General features: G+C 38.5%; 1 protein-coding gene across 4 annotated transcripts in view; it reads right to left on the bottom strand.

Annotated features, from left to right (window-relative positions):
• Window positions 1–16,345, bottom strand: part of LOC113051696 (A disintegrin and metalloproteinase with thrombospondin motifs 18-like) — a 52,696-nt gene that overhangs the window by 17,538 nt on the left and 18,813 nt on the right. For 3 of the 4 annotated variants that reach the window (XM_026215658.1, XM_026215660.1, XM_026215661.1), the window contains 10 exons: window positions 15,523–15,682; window positions 14,804–14,909; window positions 14,036–14,173; window positions 13,660–13,813; window positions 12,670–12,765; window positions 11,814–11,962; window positions 6,941–7,113; window positions 4,342–4,472; window positions 2,010–2,133; window positions 1,016–1,263 (listed from right to left, as the gene is read on the bottom strand). In XM_026215658.1, the coding sequence (XP_026071443.1) occupies window positions 1,016–1,263; window positions 2,010–2,133; window positions 4,342–4,472; window positions 6,941–7,113; window positions 11,814–11,962; window positions 12,670–12,765; window positions 13,660–13,813; window positions 14,036–14,173; window positions 14,804–14,909; window positions 15,523–15,682 (1,479 nt within the window). The remainder of the gene's footprint in view (window positions 1–1,015; window positions 1,264–2,009; window positions 2,134–4,341; window positions 4,473–6,940; window positions 7,114–11,813; window positions 11,963–12,669; window positions 12,766–13,659; window positions 13,814–14,035; window positions 14,174–14,803; window positions 14,910–15,522; window positions 15,683–16,345) is intronic. The other variant, XM_026215659.1, reaches the window with a different exon arrangement.

Genomic DNA, 16,345 nt, shown 5'->3' with positions numbered 1-16,345 from the left:
ACTTAACCTCAAAGGAACATCTGAGCCCATACTCATCACCCTTCATGTAAGCAGTGCCCTGTGCTGCCCATTAGCCCAGCACACAGTGCAGCGAGTTCAAAGCTTAGTGCCATTCACTTTGTCACTCTGTTTGATCTTGAATCTCTACACACTGAAGATGAAAGTCACAATGACCACATTGGCTCTGCTCTGCAATTAATCCCAAATAGAGGCATTAGTCTGCCCGTTTGACTCATTTGTGTCCCTTCTATTTTGTCTCTCTCTCTATAGCCCAATCCCAATTCTATTTTATACCCCTCCGCCTACCCCTTTCCCTTGTCCCTTGAACGGAGTGTCAAGGGGTAGGGGAGAAAATATTCCCCTTAGGATTGGGACACTACTACCATGATGTCACATCCCATCATTCGTCATCTAGCTCTTACAATACACACATATACTGACTGGTGTGCTGGTGTGCATTAGAGACTTTAATTATCGTTCTGTATTAATGTGCTGCTAACTGACACACACACACACACACACATATCGGAAATCGCACAGCTCACACATCCAGGAGGAAATAAACTTGTCAACGCTGCCCCACGACTTTTATTAAATACAGTTTAAATACTGAATCTCTACATTATATTACATTATATTTTCCAGCGACGAGAGGATACAACCGCTGTTTTTAAGTAAACTCACTCTAAAAAGATAAACGCACAGACGCGAACACACGCAACTTCCATTTCTCTCTCTTTCTCTGTCTCTCTCGAATAGACATTGAGGGGTGTCTCGATTCTCTTCAAAGACAACAAAAAGACACATAAATGTAAGCTTTTTTAAAGGGGAAGGGCTAAGGGGTAGATTTGGGTTTGGGCCTATCTTTCCCTCATTTGTTTCTCATCTCTCTCACTCACCCACTGTCCCTCAGCCTTGTTTTCACCTGACCGAATGGCCACAGCACTCTTGCCAAGACCCTGTCATGGCTAATTCGCTAACAGGTGTAAGGCTGGATGGGTACGGGGTGACTCACTTCAAAGAGCAGGGTCTCATTAGTGGGGCCTGTGGCGTATAGGATCTCAGGACGGTTGAAAGAGCGATGATAGTTGAACGTAGTGCCTGCAAACTGGAACCTGCCAGGCCAGTCCACCGTCCAATCTCCCGTCAGGTAGTAGGTGCCACGCTTCAGGCTGCGGACAGCCAGATAGCTGGTTGAGATCTCCATCTCTTGCACCCTGATGCTTCTCGCTCCAGCAGGAACCGTCACAATGGGGTAATATTCTGAAAAGAAGAAGAAGAAAAAAAAAAGAAAACAGGTTTGCCATATCTGCTCACTTTTGCAGTTTCTGCATTTTTAAAGGCCAGAGGGAACAGGCATCTCTGAGCTGATGCATTATCACCTCCTTCTGTTGGAGGAGAGCGATGAGGTGCCAGACTGCAGAGCTCTCACTGTGTAAGTGCTCTAAAAAATACATTGAAGTTTTCTGTTAAGTCTGAGGAGAGGCACTATAAAGTGACAGACGTAATCATACTGCAAGGAATTTTTCTTCTCTTATTTCAGTCTCTGTGATCTTTTATTATATTTTATTAAAGACCACTAGTTCTCAAAGTATTTTGATAAAATAAAAATAATCCAATACCACCTAATTGCCTCCAGTGTTCAATCCCAAAAAACAATGCAGATTTGTGAAAGAATCAGAAGTTTGGGGATTTCATTTAAAAATTTTTTTTTTTTTTATTGAGAAATGATGTATTAAATTGTAAGTATTTATCATGTTACAAAATATTTCTATTAAATATTTTAATATTTTCTATTTAAAAAGTGTTTTCAACACTGAAACTGCAAAATGAACTACAAAATGAAGAAATACCTCAGGTGAGAACCATTGCTTTAGACATTTTTCTATTATTTTATAATGAATTTACTCCTTGTTTCTTTCTCTTGAAGCCTGTTATTCTATTCAAAATATTGATTTGTTGGACAAGATCAGAAGGTATGAAAGGAACATGCTCTACAAGCACCTTACCATTGGCTCTGTGCTGGAGGGTGTACTGGCCACTGTAGAACTTGCAGGTTGAGTTGTCTCCTTTACAAACGCCACAGGCATCCAAAGCAGCCTTTGATCCCAACACCTGGTCACAGCCCACCGGCTGCACAGGAAAAGTTATTAAAATGAATTTTTCAAACTGACACAAACAGTTTAGCCAATTTCTCGTGCAAAGGCATATGTCAGTCAGTTCTCGTGCAAAAAAAGTAATGTTAAATCTGTGGTAAATGTGATGCTAGAAATATGACCTTCTCAGAATCATCACGTTCACACGTACCAGTGTTAATTTTGACACGAAATTTTAATTTAGTTTTAGTCTTAGTCTTTTGACTATAATTCTTTTTAGTTTTAGTCAAGTTTTAGTCATCTGATTTGTTTTAATTTTAGTCTTATTTTAGTCGACTAAAATTGCTTGGTATTTTAGTCGACTAAAATTGCTTGGTATTTTAGTCGACTAAAATAAGACTAAAATCAATAACAGATTTACTAGACAATTTTTTACAACTGGTATAGGAAACAAACTTAACCAAAATATATAAAACACAAATTCAACTTTATTTCAACACAACTGTGTCTTTATTTCGATTCAAAAGCTTTTATGCAGCAACAAACACTGTCATGATAATGTAAACAATAACTAGCTGCCAATTGACCATCAGTCGACTAAAATGCTTGGTATTTTAGTCGACTAAAATAAGACTAAAATCAATAACAGATTTACTAGACAATTTTTTACAACTGGTATAGGAAACAAACTTAACCAAAATATATAAAACACAAATTCAACTTTATTTCAACACAACTGTGTCTTTATTTCGATTCAAAAGCTTTTATGCAGCAACAAACACTGTCATGATAATGTAAACAATAACTAGCTGCCAATTGACCATCAATAAAAGAAAAATAACGTTAGGTCCAGGACCTTAAAGCTTACAGCTGAGCTGAACAATAAGTGCATACATTTAAAGTAAATATTTAATAAGTTGGCAGCTAGGTGGATAAAAAAAGTAACAAGATTTTATAAGGTATTCATTTGTCTAGCAATATTGTATGTTTTAAATACTACAATATTGCTAGATTTGTATGTATAATGATAGGATGTGAACATTCATGTTTCACATGACTAATATAGAAATATTTGTGATATTGTCAACAAGTAGAACATTATAAAATATACTAAACATTAGTATTAATCAAATGTATTTATCATGATATTACGTATTAGTATTGTGCTCGCATCTAATTTGAAGAAGGGGCTATTTTACAGTACTTTTCAGTTCGTAATATTTAATGCTACAACATCTACGCACTGCACTATTCCAATTTTGCTTAGCTCAATAAACAAAAGAACATCGTTGTGAAATTACATTTGAGAAAATGTCCGGGTGGCTCGTCTGTAAATGTCTTTTCAAATTGGTTGTGTTCTTGCCACGAATGAGCGCTCTGCGTGCTTTACACTTTGTTTTGTTTTGTTCGTCGTCAAACGTGAAGTGAGCTGTGGACATTTTGTCGCTCTTTTAGACAGTAGGGACTTTAAGCAACAGCTGCGAATGGAACGGCTACAGCGACCGGAAGTTTGCCGTCACACCGCTGTAGCCAAGAACGTAAAAGTCACTAAGCAACGGTAAAACAGAACAGCGCAACGCAGCATTAATTCATTTATTGAGATCCAAAAAAATATATAATTTAAAAAAGCAAGAGAAGGATTGCTTTTGGCGTTAAATGACAATCTTTTGTCAGAAGAGGAGTTTTTAATATTGTATGATGTAAATAAGTCTAAAAACATAACATTTATTTACCTAACCTCTCACGTTGTAGCGACTCTGGCAAATCAGCTGTTCTCCCGTAGTAGACCGTTAAATTAGAACGTCACAAAGTAGCAGTTAAATTCGCGCAGGCGCAATACAACGCCAGAATGGCGTTGCCGTTCCACCAGAGGCTGTTGCTTAAAGTCCCTATCACCTCTTCGAATGCCGACTTCCCGGGAGCTCATAAAAACTGAAAACCTTCGCTTCACGTCTCAATAAGTCAGGCTCTGATTGGTTCTCTTATCTCGTGCAGTCTGTTCTGTTTTGCTGGTTCTTTTGCTCATTCCTCGCATCTCTCCCGTCTGCTGATTTGATTTTCGTCACAGTCTATTTTCGTCTCGTCCTTTATTCGTTAACGATAATGTCAATCAATTTAGTCATAGTTTTAGTCTCCATCAGTGCCTTCTATTTTAGTTTTCGTTTCGTTTTCGTCGGCAAAAATATATTCGTGACGAAAATAATGACGAAAATATTTAGTCAACGAAATTAACACTGACACGTACCTTGCATATCCCATCAATGCATACGCCTCCTTTGTAGTCTGAGCAAGATGTCCCATCTTTGACTTTGCTGGACATAGCGAAGAAAAAATCAAAGTCCTCAGCAATGCAGTACAGCTTACAGATGTCCTCTTCTAGACAGGAGATAAATGGGGTCATTAGATCTTATAGCTTCAGAGTGATTTTATGTAAGAATGGTCCTCTCAGTGTGCTGCTATGAAGTTTCGTGCATGAAGACATATGACGTAATGATCCTGTGAACATTTTTCAGACAAAACCCAGGTGGACTTTTAAGCAAAATGGAAAACAATTCTTTGAAAAACATGCACAAACTTTTAATGTAATGAGTTAAACTACAGTAGCTAGCTGTTTATATTGTTGATGTTTTATTCAAATTTTATATCTAAATATTAGTGAAAAGAATAAAAAAAAATCCAATATCAATCCTCATATGTGATAGACATATTTGATTATGATCATCTTTGTATCTACTTTGAAGGCATCTTGAGTAAAACAGCTTCATATTTAATGAAGCATTTGCAAAATGCTTGAACAGGAAGCATCGAAACTTGTTTAACAGAGTACGGAAGTCTGCAGCACGTAACCCTTATTGCTGTAAAAAAAAAAAAAAAACTTTTATTAAATTAAATTACGTCATAAATTAACTCATGCATAATTTATTCCTAACAGACACAACACAATTGTGTAGGACTGTATAGTGCTAATTACTGGGCATGTTTAAGATGTGTGTGATTGGCCGTGAAGCAACTGGAAGGCTCACCATGCTGTAGAAAACATACCCACAGAACACATGTTGCACTAAAATGTAAAACTCTGTTACAAATGGGCCCATAAAGCTGGAATGCAAGAGGGGCAACTCTGTCCAACTCTCCTACCGAGAGAAAAATATGGACCTATCAGAGATGCGTCTACATCCACACACATATCCAGGCTCATTCAATACACCAGCTCAGTATGAACTGTTAGTTTTATTTTTATTTTTACATATTAAATCATAATTATTGTGCTTTTACTTCAAAGGAAAACAAATTTTGCTGTTACAGACTGAATAATGCACCTAAAAGTAAAGTGAAGTGACATACTGCCAAGTGTGGTGGCCCCTACTCAGAATTCGTGCTCTGCATTTAACCCATCCAAAGACACACACAGTAGTGTACACACACACCGAGAAAACACACCGGGAGCAGTGGGCAGCCATTAATGCTGCAGCGCCCAGGGAGCAGTTGGGGGTTCGGTGTCTTGTTCAAGGACACCTCAGTCATGGTATTGCCGGACCAAGACTCGAACCCATGACCTTAGGGTTAGGAGTCAAACTCTCTAACCACAAGGCCACAACTTCCCCACAAAGATGAGGCCAAGTAAGTGTTTCCTAACACCTGTACTAGCCACTGAAACAAACAACCTAGTGATTAGAGAACTGAGCTCCAGTCACCCCACTGAAACCCCTGAATACACTGAAAAGGTCTTTCCAGCAGGAGACAGCTCAGCATTTCCTCTCAGGTCTTTCTCATTAGTTTAAAAAAAAATCTGACAAGACAGTGCCTAATTGTTCCTATCCTTTCCCTTTTCACTCCTAGTCCATTAATTCATAAGAAAGCCCAAACACACAACAGGGTACTATTCAGGTCCAAACCTGCCTACAAGGTCGATCAGTGCACTGCTCTCACAGAACGAGTGGATACATGTTACCAGTCCAAATCCATGCACAGCTTAGTCAACACACATTAGGTGAGATGAATCGCTTGGGTGGAATATGTTTGTCCTATGTAACGATCTCAAACAATTCTGTCAGAAACAAATTAAAATGATTACTATTTAAAAACCCACCTGTTCTTGCTGACTCACATATCACACATTAAAAACTAAGCATGCAAGGTCTGAGATGAACGTTAATGTTTAGAGGTTTAATGTTTTTAGTGTGCACGTACTGTTCAAAATTATATTGTAAAGTGTGACAATACAAATTTTAAACTGCTTAAAAAGTTCTCTATTTCAAATAAATGCTGTTCTTTTTAGTGTTAAATTCATACAAAGAATCCTGAAAAACATTTATCCCATTTATCCCAAAATGCATAATAATACGAAATGCTTCCTGATCACCAAATGCATATTAGAATGATTTCTGAAGGATTGTGTGACACTGAAGACTGAAGTAACGGCTGCTAATTTCAATTTAACATTTAACAATATGACTGTTTTATTGTATTTTTGATTAAATTAATGCAGCCTTGATGAGTATAGAGAGACTTTAAAAAATATATTATAATAATAATAATAATAATCTTACAGCCCCCAAACATTTGACTGGTATATTATATTATATTATATTATATTATATTATATTATATTATATTATATTATATTATTATATTATATTATATTATATTATTTAAAATGTCATTGAAATCATACATATATTATACTTTTTTCTTTTTTTTTTGTCTGAGTCTCACTCATCCAGTAAATAAAATGCATGGGGATTTTGAACCCAGCAGAGGCTTACTGTGATCTCTTCCAACTGTTAATGAGACATTTGCTTTTGTTCGTAATGAATGCATTAAGGCCCATATATCTCCCATACCTTCCACTTTGGTGTATGGCTTCCATTTGTAGTACCATCCCCTGAAGGGTTTGCTGTTGTACTCGGCACACTGCTGAGCTCTGAAGTCCACTCCACTGGGCTGGCATCGCTTGGTGTTACACAGCTGGTGCAGTCGACCGGGGCCTTGGCAGAACTTGCCATTGTGCTGTGGGCTTGGGTGAAACAACCACCAATTAGCACAAATGTACATGGAAGCAAGAAGAGAGAGCAAGAAGAAGAGAAGAAACAGATGTGCCTCAGCAAGCATTCAACATGCAAAGGAATGACAGCCATTCAGTATTTTTTTTTTTTTTGGAAGAAGGGCTGGTGTGATGCATTTCATATGATGTGCATTAGCATCTGCACTAAGGGAATGTCTTTGTGCATTATCAGTGATGTCTCTGAGTGAATCACATCCCAACTGACAGCTGTAAAAGATATAAAGTGTTTGGGATTCAATTCCATTCATGACTTGGACTCGCCTGTGTTTTCAACAGCTATGATTTTTGAATAATAAACGTCAACGAGAATAAGACAGCACGCAGCTGCGCTGGTGTACCTTACACATTGTGTAATCGGAGTCGATTTGCTTGCAGTCAAATAGGAAAACTGGTTGAAAACGCTTTGTTTTGGATGGTACCTACCATGTTTTCTTAACTAGTTAACCAACAAACTGACCTTGATAAAGAGTGATAGGTTTTTTTTCTGGCTGATCTAGCAAAAAACAACCACCAAACTAACATAACCTTGCTTGAACCAACATGTAATTTAATTTATTCTTTACTTCTCTGAAATCTGCAATGGCCAACTCTCGCAAGCAAGGCTGGATATCATAAAAGGTCAGCCCTCAGGCTCTGGACAATGTGTTCGAACTGTCACCCTGTATTGCTGAGGCAGCTTGAGGCTGGAGAAGAGTGGTAGCCTCCTCCCAATGCCACAGGAATGCTTCCAAGTGCCACATGAAGCAGACAGTCACCATCTTTCCTGAGGGAAAAGCGGTCCAACAGCTCCTGTGACTGAGGCTGTGAGAACGGAGGCATGCTTGCGGCATGGCTGCATGTTTTAAAGTGGAAGACTCTTGGGTACCCTCTTGTAGCATAACCTCAAAGCAAAGGACTGCACCATGGGCCTGTTAATGTATGTGTGTGTGCCTGTGCATGTTCTTTTAGTCTCTGGCCTTTTGTTTTTTATTGCATGTTCACACTTGAGGTTAGGAAACCACTCACAGAGAGGACAGATTAGCCTTCCACATTCTCTTAAAAATCACTCATCGTCTTTTTGCATGTACAGTGATCAAACAGAGAAAGCATGGGGAAAACACACACAGTAAGATATATTAATTACTTTTCTTCTGAAAACTGACAACATAATTCTATTGTCTAGAACAGCAGTTTTCAAACTGTGGGTCTTGACCCGCTGCTGGGTTGCAGTGGGAATATTGAGTGGGAATAAGTGGGTCACTAGAATGGTGGTGGGCTCAAATGCACGCAAACCTACAGAGCGAAGAGTTGGTTATTATATTGAATTGTTTAAAAAAAATCTGAGTTACCAGTTTGATTAACCTTCATTTAACTCACCAAATCCTTGGCTACTGAATCAACTTCAGTCCATCCTGTGAACGTTTTTGGTTAAATGCCAGAAACAGGGTCATTGGTTAACATAAGCTCAGCATATTTTATGTATTATTTTATAACATGAAAAACATCAGTTAAACCCCATTTGTTATTTTTTTAAGCTTAATGTGTCTTGAAATTAAAGGCTGCAGCTAACAAATGGCTAGGACTACCATGGTTTTCATTCAGAGCTCATCTTCTCACTTATGCACTTTTACAGCCTCATTGTGTTTATTCTCAGCTCCTTGCAAACTACACTAACTAAAAGGATACAGCTTGTAAATCTGAAGAAAATATCAAAGTAATTGTTGGAAACTTGCTGGTGACTTTGAAGTTGTGGGCAATTATATAGGCAATTACTATATAATCAATTTTCAAAGTTTTTTTTCTTTTTTTTTTACTTTTTTTTTTTTTTTTTACTAAAAAGTTTATGGTGGGCCTCAATGAGACTATACTTCTCTAAGTGGATCTTGCCGTGAAAGACTCCTTGAACCTTGATCTATCGTGCGTATAAACTTACTGCATTGGAAAATTATGCCTCAATTTTCAGAAGAAGTCAGTGAGATCAGTGATAGTCCAACAGTGCTGTCAGACTGTTGTTTGTGCACGTCTGCTTTTGTTTTTTGAGCAGATTTCAGGCTGATCCTATTAGAGCTTTAGTGACTGTGCTATGGGCCCATATGGTAGAGCACTTACAAACACACAAAGCACAGGGAGAGATTGAAAGAGGAGAGGCGGGGGAGAGAGCCAAGTGCATGTTTTCTGATTATACCTTGAAATAACTGTGCCCAATTCATGCTTAACTTCACACAAGACTTGTTGGCAAAAGGGAACATTATTCTCATTTTCTCTTTGTCGACAAAACCTTGTAGAACTGTTTCCTAACTGGGGAATGTTAAATCTCAGAACTGCAGTACTAAGTGCAAACGTCAGAGGAAACAGGGTCACCCTGTCTGTCTGCTTGCCTGAATCTCCCCAAAACTCCCCACCCAGGCCCACATCCTTCTCTACCTCACTCTCTCAATACATCTCCCATCTGTAATCAAACCCTCATTATGCCCACACTGTTAGCCATTAGATACCCACTTTAAAGTCAAGTCATTAAAACAGAGCACTCTACATATAAATAAACAAAACCAAGCAATGTTGCAATGAAATTTAATCGTTTGTTTGTTAGGGGTTTTCCGAAGCCCTGATGATGATTGTACATGCAGCTTGCTCTTTCAACTTTGGCCCCTGGTAATGGTGCATTAATGCTACCCATGTTCTCTTAGTTAACACTGTATCCTACACAGTAAGCAAACTTTAAAAAGGCAATCCCATCAACAACCATCTCCACTACACTGTTGCAGATGTATTTAAAAAAAAAAAAAAAAAATATATATATATATATATATATATATATATATATATATATATATATATATATATATATATATATATATATATATATATATATATATATATATATATCAAAGACACTTGAACCAGTAAATCTGCCAGCTGAGTATGGATAAAGTCAAGGGAGCACATTTATCAGATCATATTTATTGATAAATGCTGTTTGAGTGAGATGACATCGTATGCCGCTGGCTTCAACAGCTGTCTCCTGAGGACCTTACACTGAAGTGATGAGAATGGGGATTCCCCTTGAACATCACCGCCACAGACAGAAGACATACCAACACATATTCCACTGCAGGTGCTGTCTGAGAGCCATAAGGGAAGACTGTCCATCAAAATGCCTCTTCTGAAACATTTCTGAGGGAAATGATACAGATAAAATGTTCTGATCAACATGAACTATTCATGCTGAATGCAGGCAGATGTTCATGGTTTGCACCTCATAAATGCTGTGGGTGTAAACAGCCACTCAGTGAGAAGAGAAGTCAGTTACAACGATCATAGCACACTTGACTGCATTGTGAAAAAAAAAAAAGAGATATTGTCTTATTTTTACTGAGCCATGAGGGGGGTGACTGACAAAAAAAACAAAAAAAAAAACAGAGAAAATGTAGGATAATCCCTCCCAAAAATCTCAGATTATAGTTCGAATTATGCCCTAAAAGCAAGCCCATCTGAAGCACCCCAAGCCTCTTTCAGTGGATCAGACGCAACCGAACTAATATAGACCAAAAAAATGAGAACAAAAAATGCCTTTTCTTTTCTAGCAATGTGCTTCCAAAATAATTTAGCAGGATCTCTTCAAATGTTGTGCATCTATGTAAAAGATCTTTAAATCAACCTAATCTTTAAATCTACCTTAACGCTTTGTATGAGATCACAATGGATAATTTAAATCACATGTGCCCAATTTAATATTTAATATGTACCCAATTTAACAAACACACAAGGATTTTGGGGCTGGGTATTTCCAGCACATTAATGAAGTTCTCCACTTCAACTCACATCGCGCTGAATAGTTTCTTTCTTGCTTTCTTTCTTTCTTTACTGGAACTGTTCATGTCAGACATGTTGGTCTGGCTGTCTAAGGCATTATAAGTATTTCCTATTCCAACAGAAATATGTTAAGATGCTCTAGACAGCCAAGTGTTGATGAAGCACAATTCCATGCTCCATAAGCTTGACAAAACCACATGTAGAGCCACCTGTGGTCTATAGAAACCCAATCTCAAATAAACCTGCCACCACATAAAGAGGGGAAGCACCTGAACCTAAATGCACAAAAACTCCATCTATTTGACAGACACTCAAATCTTGAACAATCCTTCTTACATCCATATATGTTTGTATATGACTTGAATGACTGTATGTTTACTCTTTCTAGTGCTGGAATGATTTTGAACTGTAATTGACTCTGTAGATACACTGATCCTTTGCATTCTGTAACAGTGAACTCTGACATACCACAATACACTTAATCCAAGATTACTCAGTGTGTCAAAGTTCAGGGGTAATCTAGGAGTTGCAGTAGGTCAGTTGGTCAGGAAACGCATGTGCTTCCCCCATTCACAGCTAGTCTACCATTCATGGCATCATTAAAATCATTAACATTTTACTGCAGTGATAATTTTAATAAGCATTAACAAGCGGTCAGAGCACAATATTAAATTAAGGTCATTTTGCAATCAGACATCATATTCATCTGGATTTCCTCTCTGATATAAACACAAACTGAATTTATCCATATTCTTTAAATTTATAACAGATGTTCATTCAAACAAATGCAATAATGTGTCAGTATCTGAACGTGAATTATTCCATAGCACAGAGTCTGATATCTTTGAGTTTTTGGTTACCTGGGGCTGTTGCAGGACCGCTCTCTGTACATGACCCCTCCACCACAGGTGCGTGAACAGTCAGACCACTCGGACCAGCCCGACCACTGGCCATGCACTGCTGTAGGACCATGATCATTCAATTTGACACACTGTCCTCTCCGGCACCACTGCATTATGGAAATAGGAAAAGAATAAACATCTTACACAGATCAGTAATGTATGGAAGTTGTTTATTATTTCCTCTTTATTTCTCACATTGTGATTTTTTTTCTTGCAACTACAAACTTATATCTCACAATCTTGCAACTATTTCTTCTAATTATTATTCTATATTATTTCACAGTTTCAACTTTGTATCTTATATTGTGGCTTTACTTCTTATGTTAAACTTGGCTCATATCTCACGGTCTCATATATACCTTTTTTTTATGTGCATAGAAAAGTGTTTAAATTTAAAACAGCCACCAAATTTAGTGTTTGTATGGCAGATGAGGAGATAGCAGACTACTATCTGACAAACTCATCTTTTAATGGCTAAGATTACAGACGGTATGAGAGGAAAAGTGAGGTAAAGGAGAGAGTATATCTGCTGAGAAGATCTTGAGCCTGTTGGTTTGGGCTGGGGCCCAGATTTACACCTGGAGAGCAGGACTCGGTCCAGCCAAGCCACACAGTCCCACACATCAGCACCTCTCATTCCCATCAACCAGTGGAAAGGACCAACCGTCCTTATGGAACATTTACACAAAGCAGAGAACAATACTGCAGGTGTGCATGAAGAAAAATGGCCAGAGAGACTGGTCAGTTCATGTTCCTCCTTGAATGGTGGTTCAGTGAGTTCAGACAGAGAAATGGCAAACAGACAGTCACTCACCATGTCTGTTCCGCAGATGGTGCCCTCGGCAGCAGGCATGAACTTGGTCTCACACCGGTGTCCTGTTCTGTGGCACCACAATGATTTACAGATGTCCTGGTGGGCACAAACACACAGAGAACACATTTAAAAATGGGTCAACACCCACTGGGAACCCTTCAACCTCCCTGGCTTGCACCTCACCACGCAGACCTCTTGTTTCTACAGCAATGGCCAATCAGCTTTCCCAACAAATAAAAAAGCCTGTCAAAATCAATCACTGTGCTGCTCAAATTAAACATGCTATTAACGTTGCATTTTGGTTCTTCACACAATACGACGATAATAATGGGTGATGAGGGGTTGGGAGACCGGCCACTGCTGGCCAACAGCCCGATTTCATCTGGCAGACAGTGAGGAAAGCTAGCAACACTGGACTCTGGATCATTGGGCAGCTAACACTGCTAGCTCCAATAGCTAATTACATCTCAATGACTTGGTGACAAGGACAGGATGGCTTGGGAGAACAGCAAACAAAAACACTGGGTTTTATCTCTACAATCGTTCTTAATTAAGATGTACAGCTGCCTTCCATCAAGGTTGAGGTTTAAGATGTTTTTCAGAACACATAGAAGCCCACAAAAGCAACAGGGATCTCTCAAAGAGGAAGTCCATAAAATGAGAGCTAATCCCACTCTCGCAATGTTAATTTCCCAAGCACAATTATTTGCATATCAATGTGTGGATTAGACGCTAAATGCTACAGCAGATGCCAAAGGGGGCCCTGTCCATCTTTGACCATGGACTGTGAATGAAGATTAAGAGTAGATTTTGAGGCAATGGGTTTTCTTTCCAAGGCTCAGAGGTGTGTTTGTGTCAACCATGTCAACCATGTGTCAACCTGAATTGTTTAACAAGAGTTATTTGACTTTTTTTAACATGTGTTCAAACTATTTTAGCATAAAGATATGAAGAGAATCCTAATAGCACATTTTATACACTATGTGTTACCTTTACAAAGTCCAGGCTGCACAGTTTTGCTTTCGAGCCAAACTGCCATTTGCACTGTATATCAGCATCATACAGCTGCCCTGGAAGCTGCTCAGGGTACTTGTACTGGCCTATCTGCTTAGGTTCATCCACTAGACATGAAGCCTGAGCTGTACTGTGAACACAAACGAAGATGAGCACAGAAAGAGACATAAAAACCATTGCATATTATACAATTCAACAGTGCATATTTATCTATAAACATATGTAACATTATATATAAACAAAAAATATATGTAACATTAAAATTATATATAAAACAGAATATAGGAAATTAAATATATCAATAAAATGGATTTATACACCACTTTTTCTGTGGGATGAAGTGAAACCTTACCCTAAAAATCGGTTCAAGTATTGCCTACTACAGGCAGACCATGAGAAAACACCATTGTTCCCAGCCAATGTGGGAGACATTATGTTCCCTTCAGTCTTCCGGCAGGGATTCCCCTCTCCGTCATGGATCATTCCAAAACTGGGGCAAAAAAAATTGGGGAACAAATAAGGGAGAAATAGCGATTGTAAGTTTTACCCAGTAAGACTACTAATGTACAACCTAAGGAGAGAAACCACTCCCTGACTCTGGTGGGACATTACCTCTACTACTGAAAGTGCTTTCATCCCACAAAACCCTTCGATAATCTCTGTATTGTACTGAATAAGTTACATGATTCACACATTTAGATCCCTCTGGCAATCAGATTAATTAATGTCATGTGTTTATAAATGACCACTCCTCAATAAATGAGTGATTAAAGACTGTTGGCCAGTGAAGATTTTGCCCCATACACTGTACACATTGGAGGCACGTGTCCTTTTAATTTGACCAAAATGTTTGAACCGCTGAGAATAACAAATCCCACAACATGCTATCAGCCTGGTGGTTCTCCAGGATATATTTTGTTCCAGTTTATGTTGAGAATCTGCCAAAGGACCGAAGGACTCAAAATGTGGCGGCCATAAAAACAAAATCTCAAACATACAGCATAAACTTCCTTTTAACACAATGGCAACCAGCAAACACAAACAAAATGTTGGCCTGTTGCACAGCATATGGTTTCCCAAATTGAAATAGTGTGGGACCTGAAAGCATGAGTAAACGTACTTATGTCCTGACTCGTGGGCGATGGTGAAAGCGAGGCCCAGCCCCGTATCTTCATTAATCGTGCAGCTACGATACTTGCTACACATCCCACTTATTGGAGCGAAACCTGCAGACAGGAAGTCAGAAAGGACAGAAAGAGAAAAACATGGGTGGAAGTAGAAGATATATAAGTGACACTGATGCATGTTGAAGATGCAAATCACTTTAAAATCCAACATGTCTGGATAAAAACATTAATACATGATTTAAGCATCACTAAACACACCACAATGTTTTCAAACCTACAGACTTTGAAACAGGATCCCGTTACACATAAACACTCTTTTAGGCTATTCTTCCTGACTGTATGGTCTCAGCTTGGGTTTGAGTTTCACATCACAGAGAGGCAATTTAAAAGCAGTGCATTCCATTCTGCCATACATTCAAAGAAGTGCATACTTGTGGTTTGGAGCTTTACAGCTGAATTCATTACATTTGGCTGACGCCTCTACAGCAAAAACTAGAGAAGCTGCCAATAGACTGCAAAGTGGAATTTAGCTTTCTTGGATTCATTCAGGTGAAGTTCTCTGCCTGAGGGTGGACCAGGGCACACATCACGAACCACAAGCTCTTTCTAACCTTGGAATTGTGTAATTTACCTTCATGCAACTCCATTAGCCACTGACTTCACAACACATGACCAACTTCTGCTATTGGGAGGTGATTGTCAAGTGCCTTACCTAAGGTATCACATGGTTCGTTCTTCCAGGAGCAGATGTCCAGCCCTGTCAACAGTATGGCATGGTCGTGCCGCTTGCCGTTTTTACCTACTAGGCCAGACTGCCACTGGCAGAAGTTGTTGAGTGATTGGTCTGCGTGATGGTTGATAGACAGACCCAGCTGACAGCAGTGAAGCCAAGAGAGATGAAGTGTTCAAAGGGGTGGTGAGAGAGAGAGAGAAGAAAGAGTAGTGAATGATCAGGCATCTTTCAATCATGAAAGATATAGAAAAAAACACTGGTATTCTTCTGAAAACCATATATTACATATTACATTTGGCTTTAACGAGAATAATGACCAGTGTCTCCTGCACTGTTTAGCACCAAAGTAAATTCAGTCTTATTTTGTAGTCTTTGTTGAATGTGAAGCAATAAAAAGACATGCAAAATAATGACAAAAGATATCAGCATACAACATGTCCGATTCCTGAATGAATGACTCAATTCTTTGCACTGAATCATAAAAAACATGTAGTGATTTTATATTCTGATTCCCAAACAAATTACTCTTTTGTACCTGTTTTTTGCAGTGAATCAAAAACATACATCATGACCAATTTATTCACAAACAATTGACTGTTATGAGTTGGTTGTTTTTAGTGATTTAAAAAAACAACCAGCATTGGCAAGTGTAGTCCAATTCAAAGTCAATTGACTCTAATGAGCCATTTCTATTCAGTGAATAGTTAAAAAAGATGAGTTAAAGGTTTGATGAGTTAATGGTTACAGAATCAACAGCTGACTCGTGTTATTTTCAGTGATGTCTGTATCATTTAAAGCTGCA

Source organism: Carassius auratus, chromosome 32 (assembly GCF_003368295.1).
Source record: "Carassius auratus strain Wakin chromosome 32, ASM336829v1, whole genome shotgun sequence".
In the NCBI taxonomy this organism is placed as follows: Eukaryota; Metazoa; Chordata; class Actinopteri; order Cypriniformes; family Cyprinidae; genus Carassius; species Carassius auratus.
This window is presented reverse-complemented; position numbering and strand designations above follow the sequence as displayed.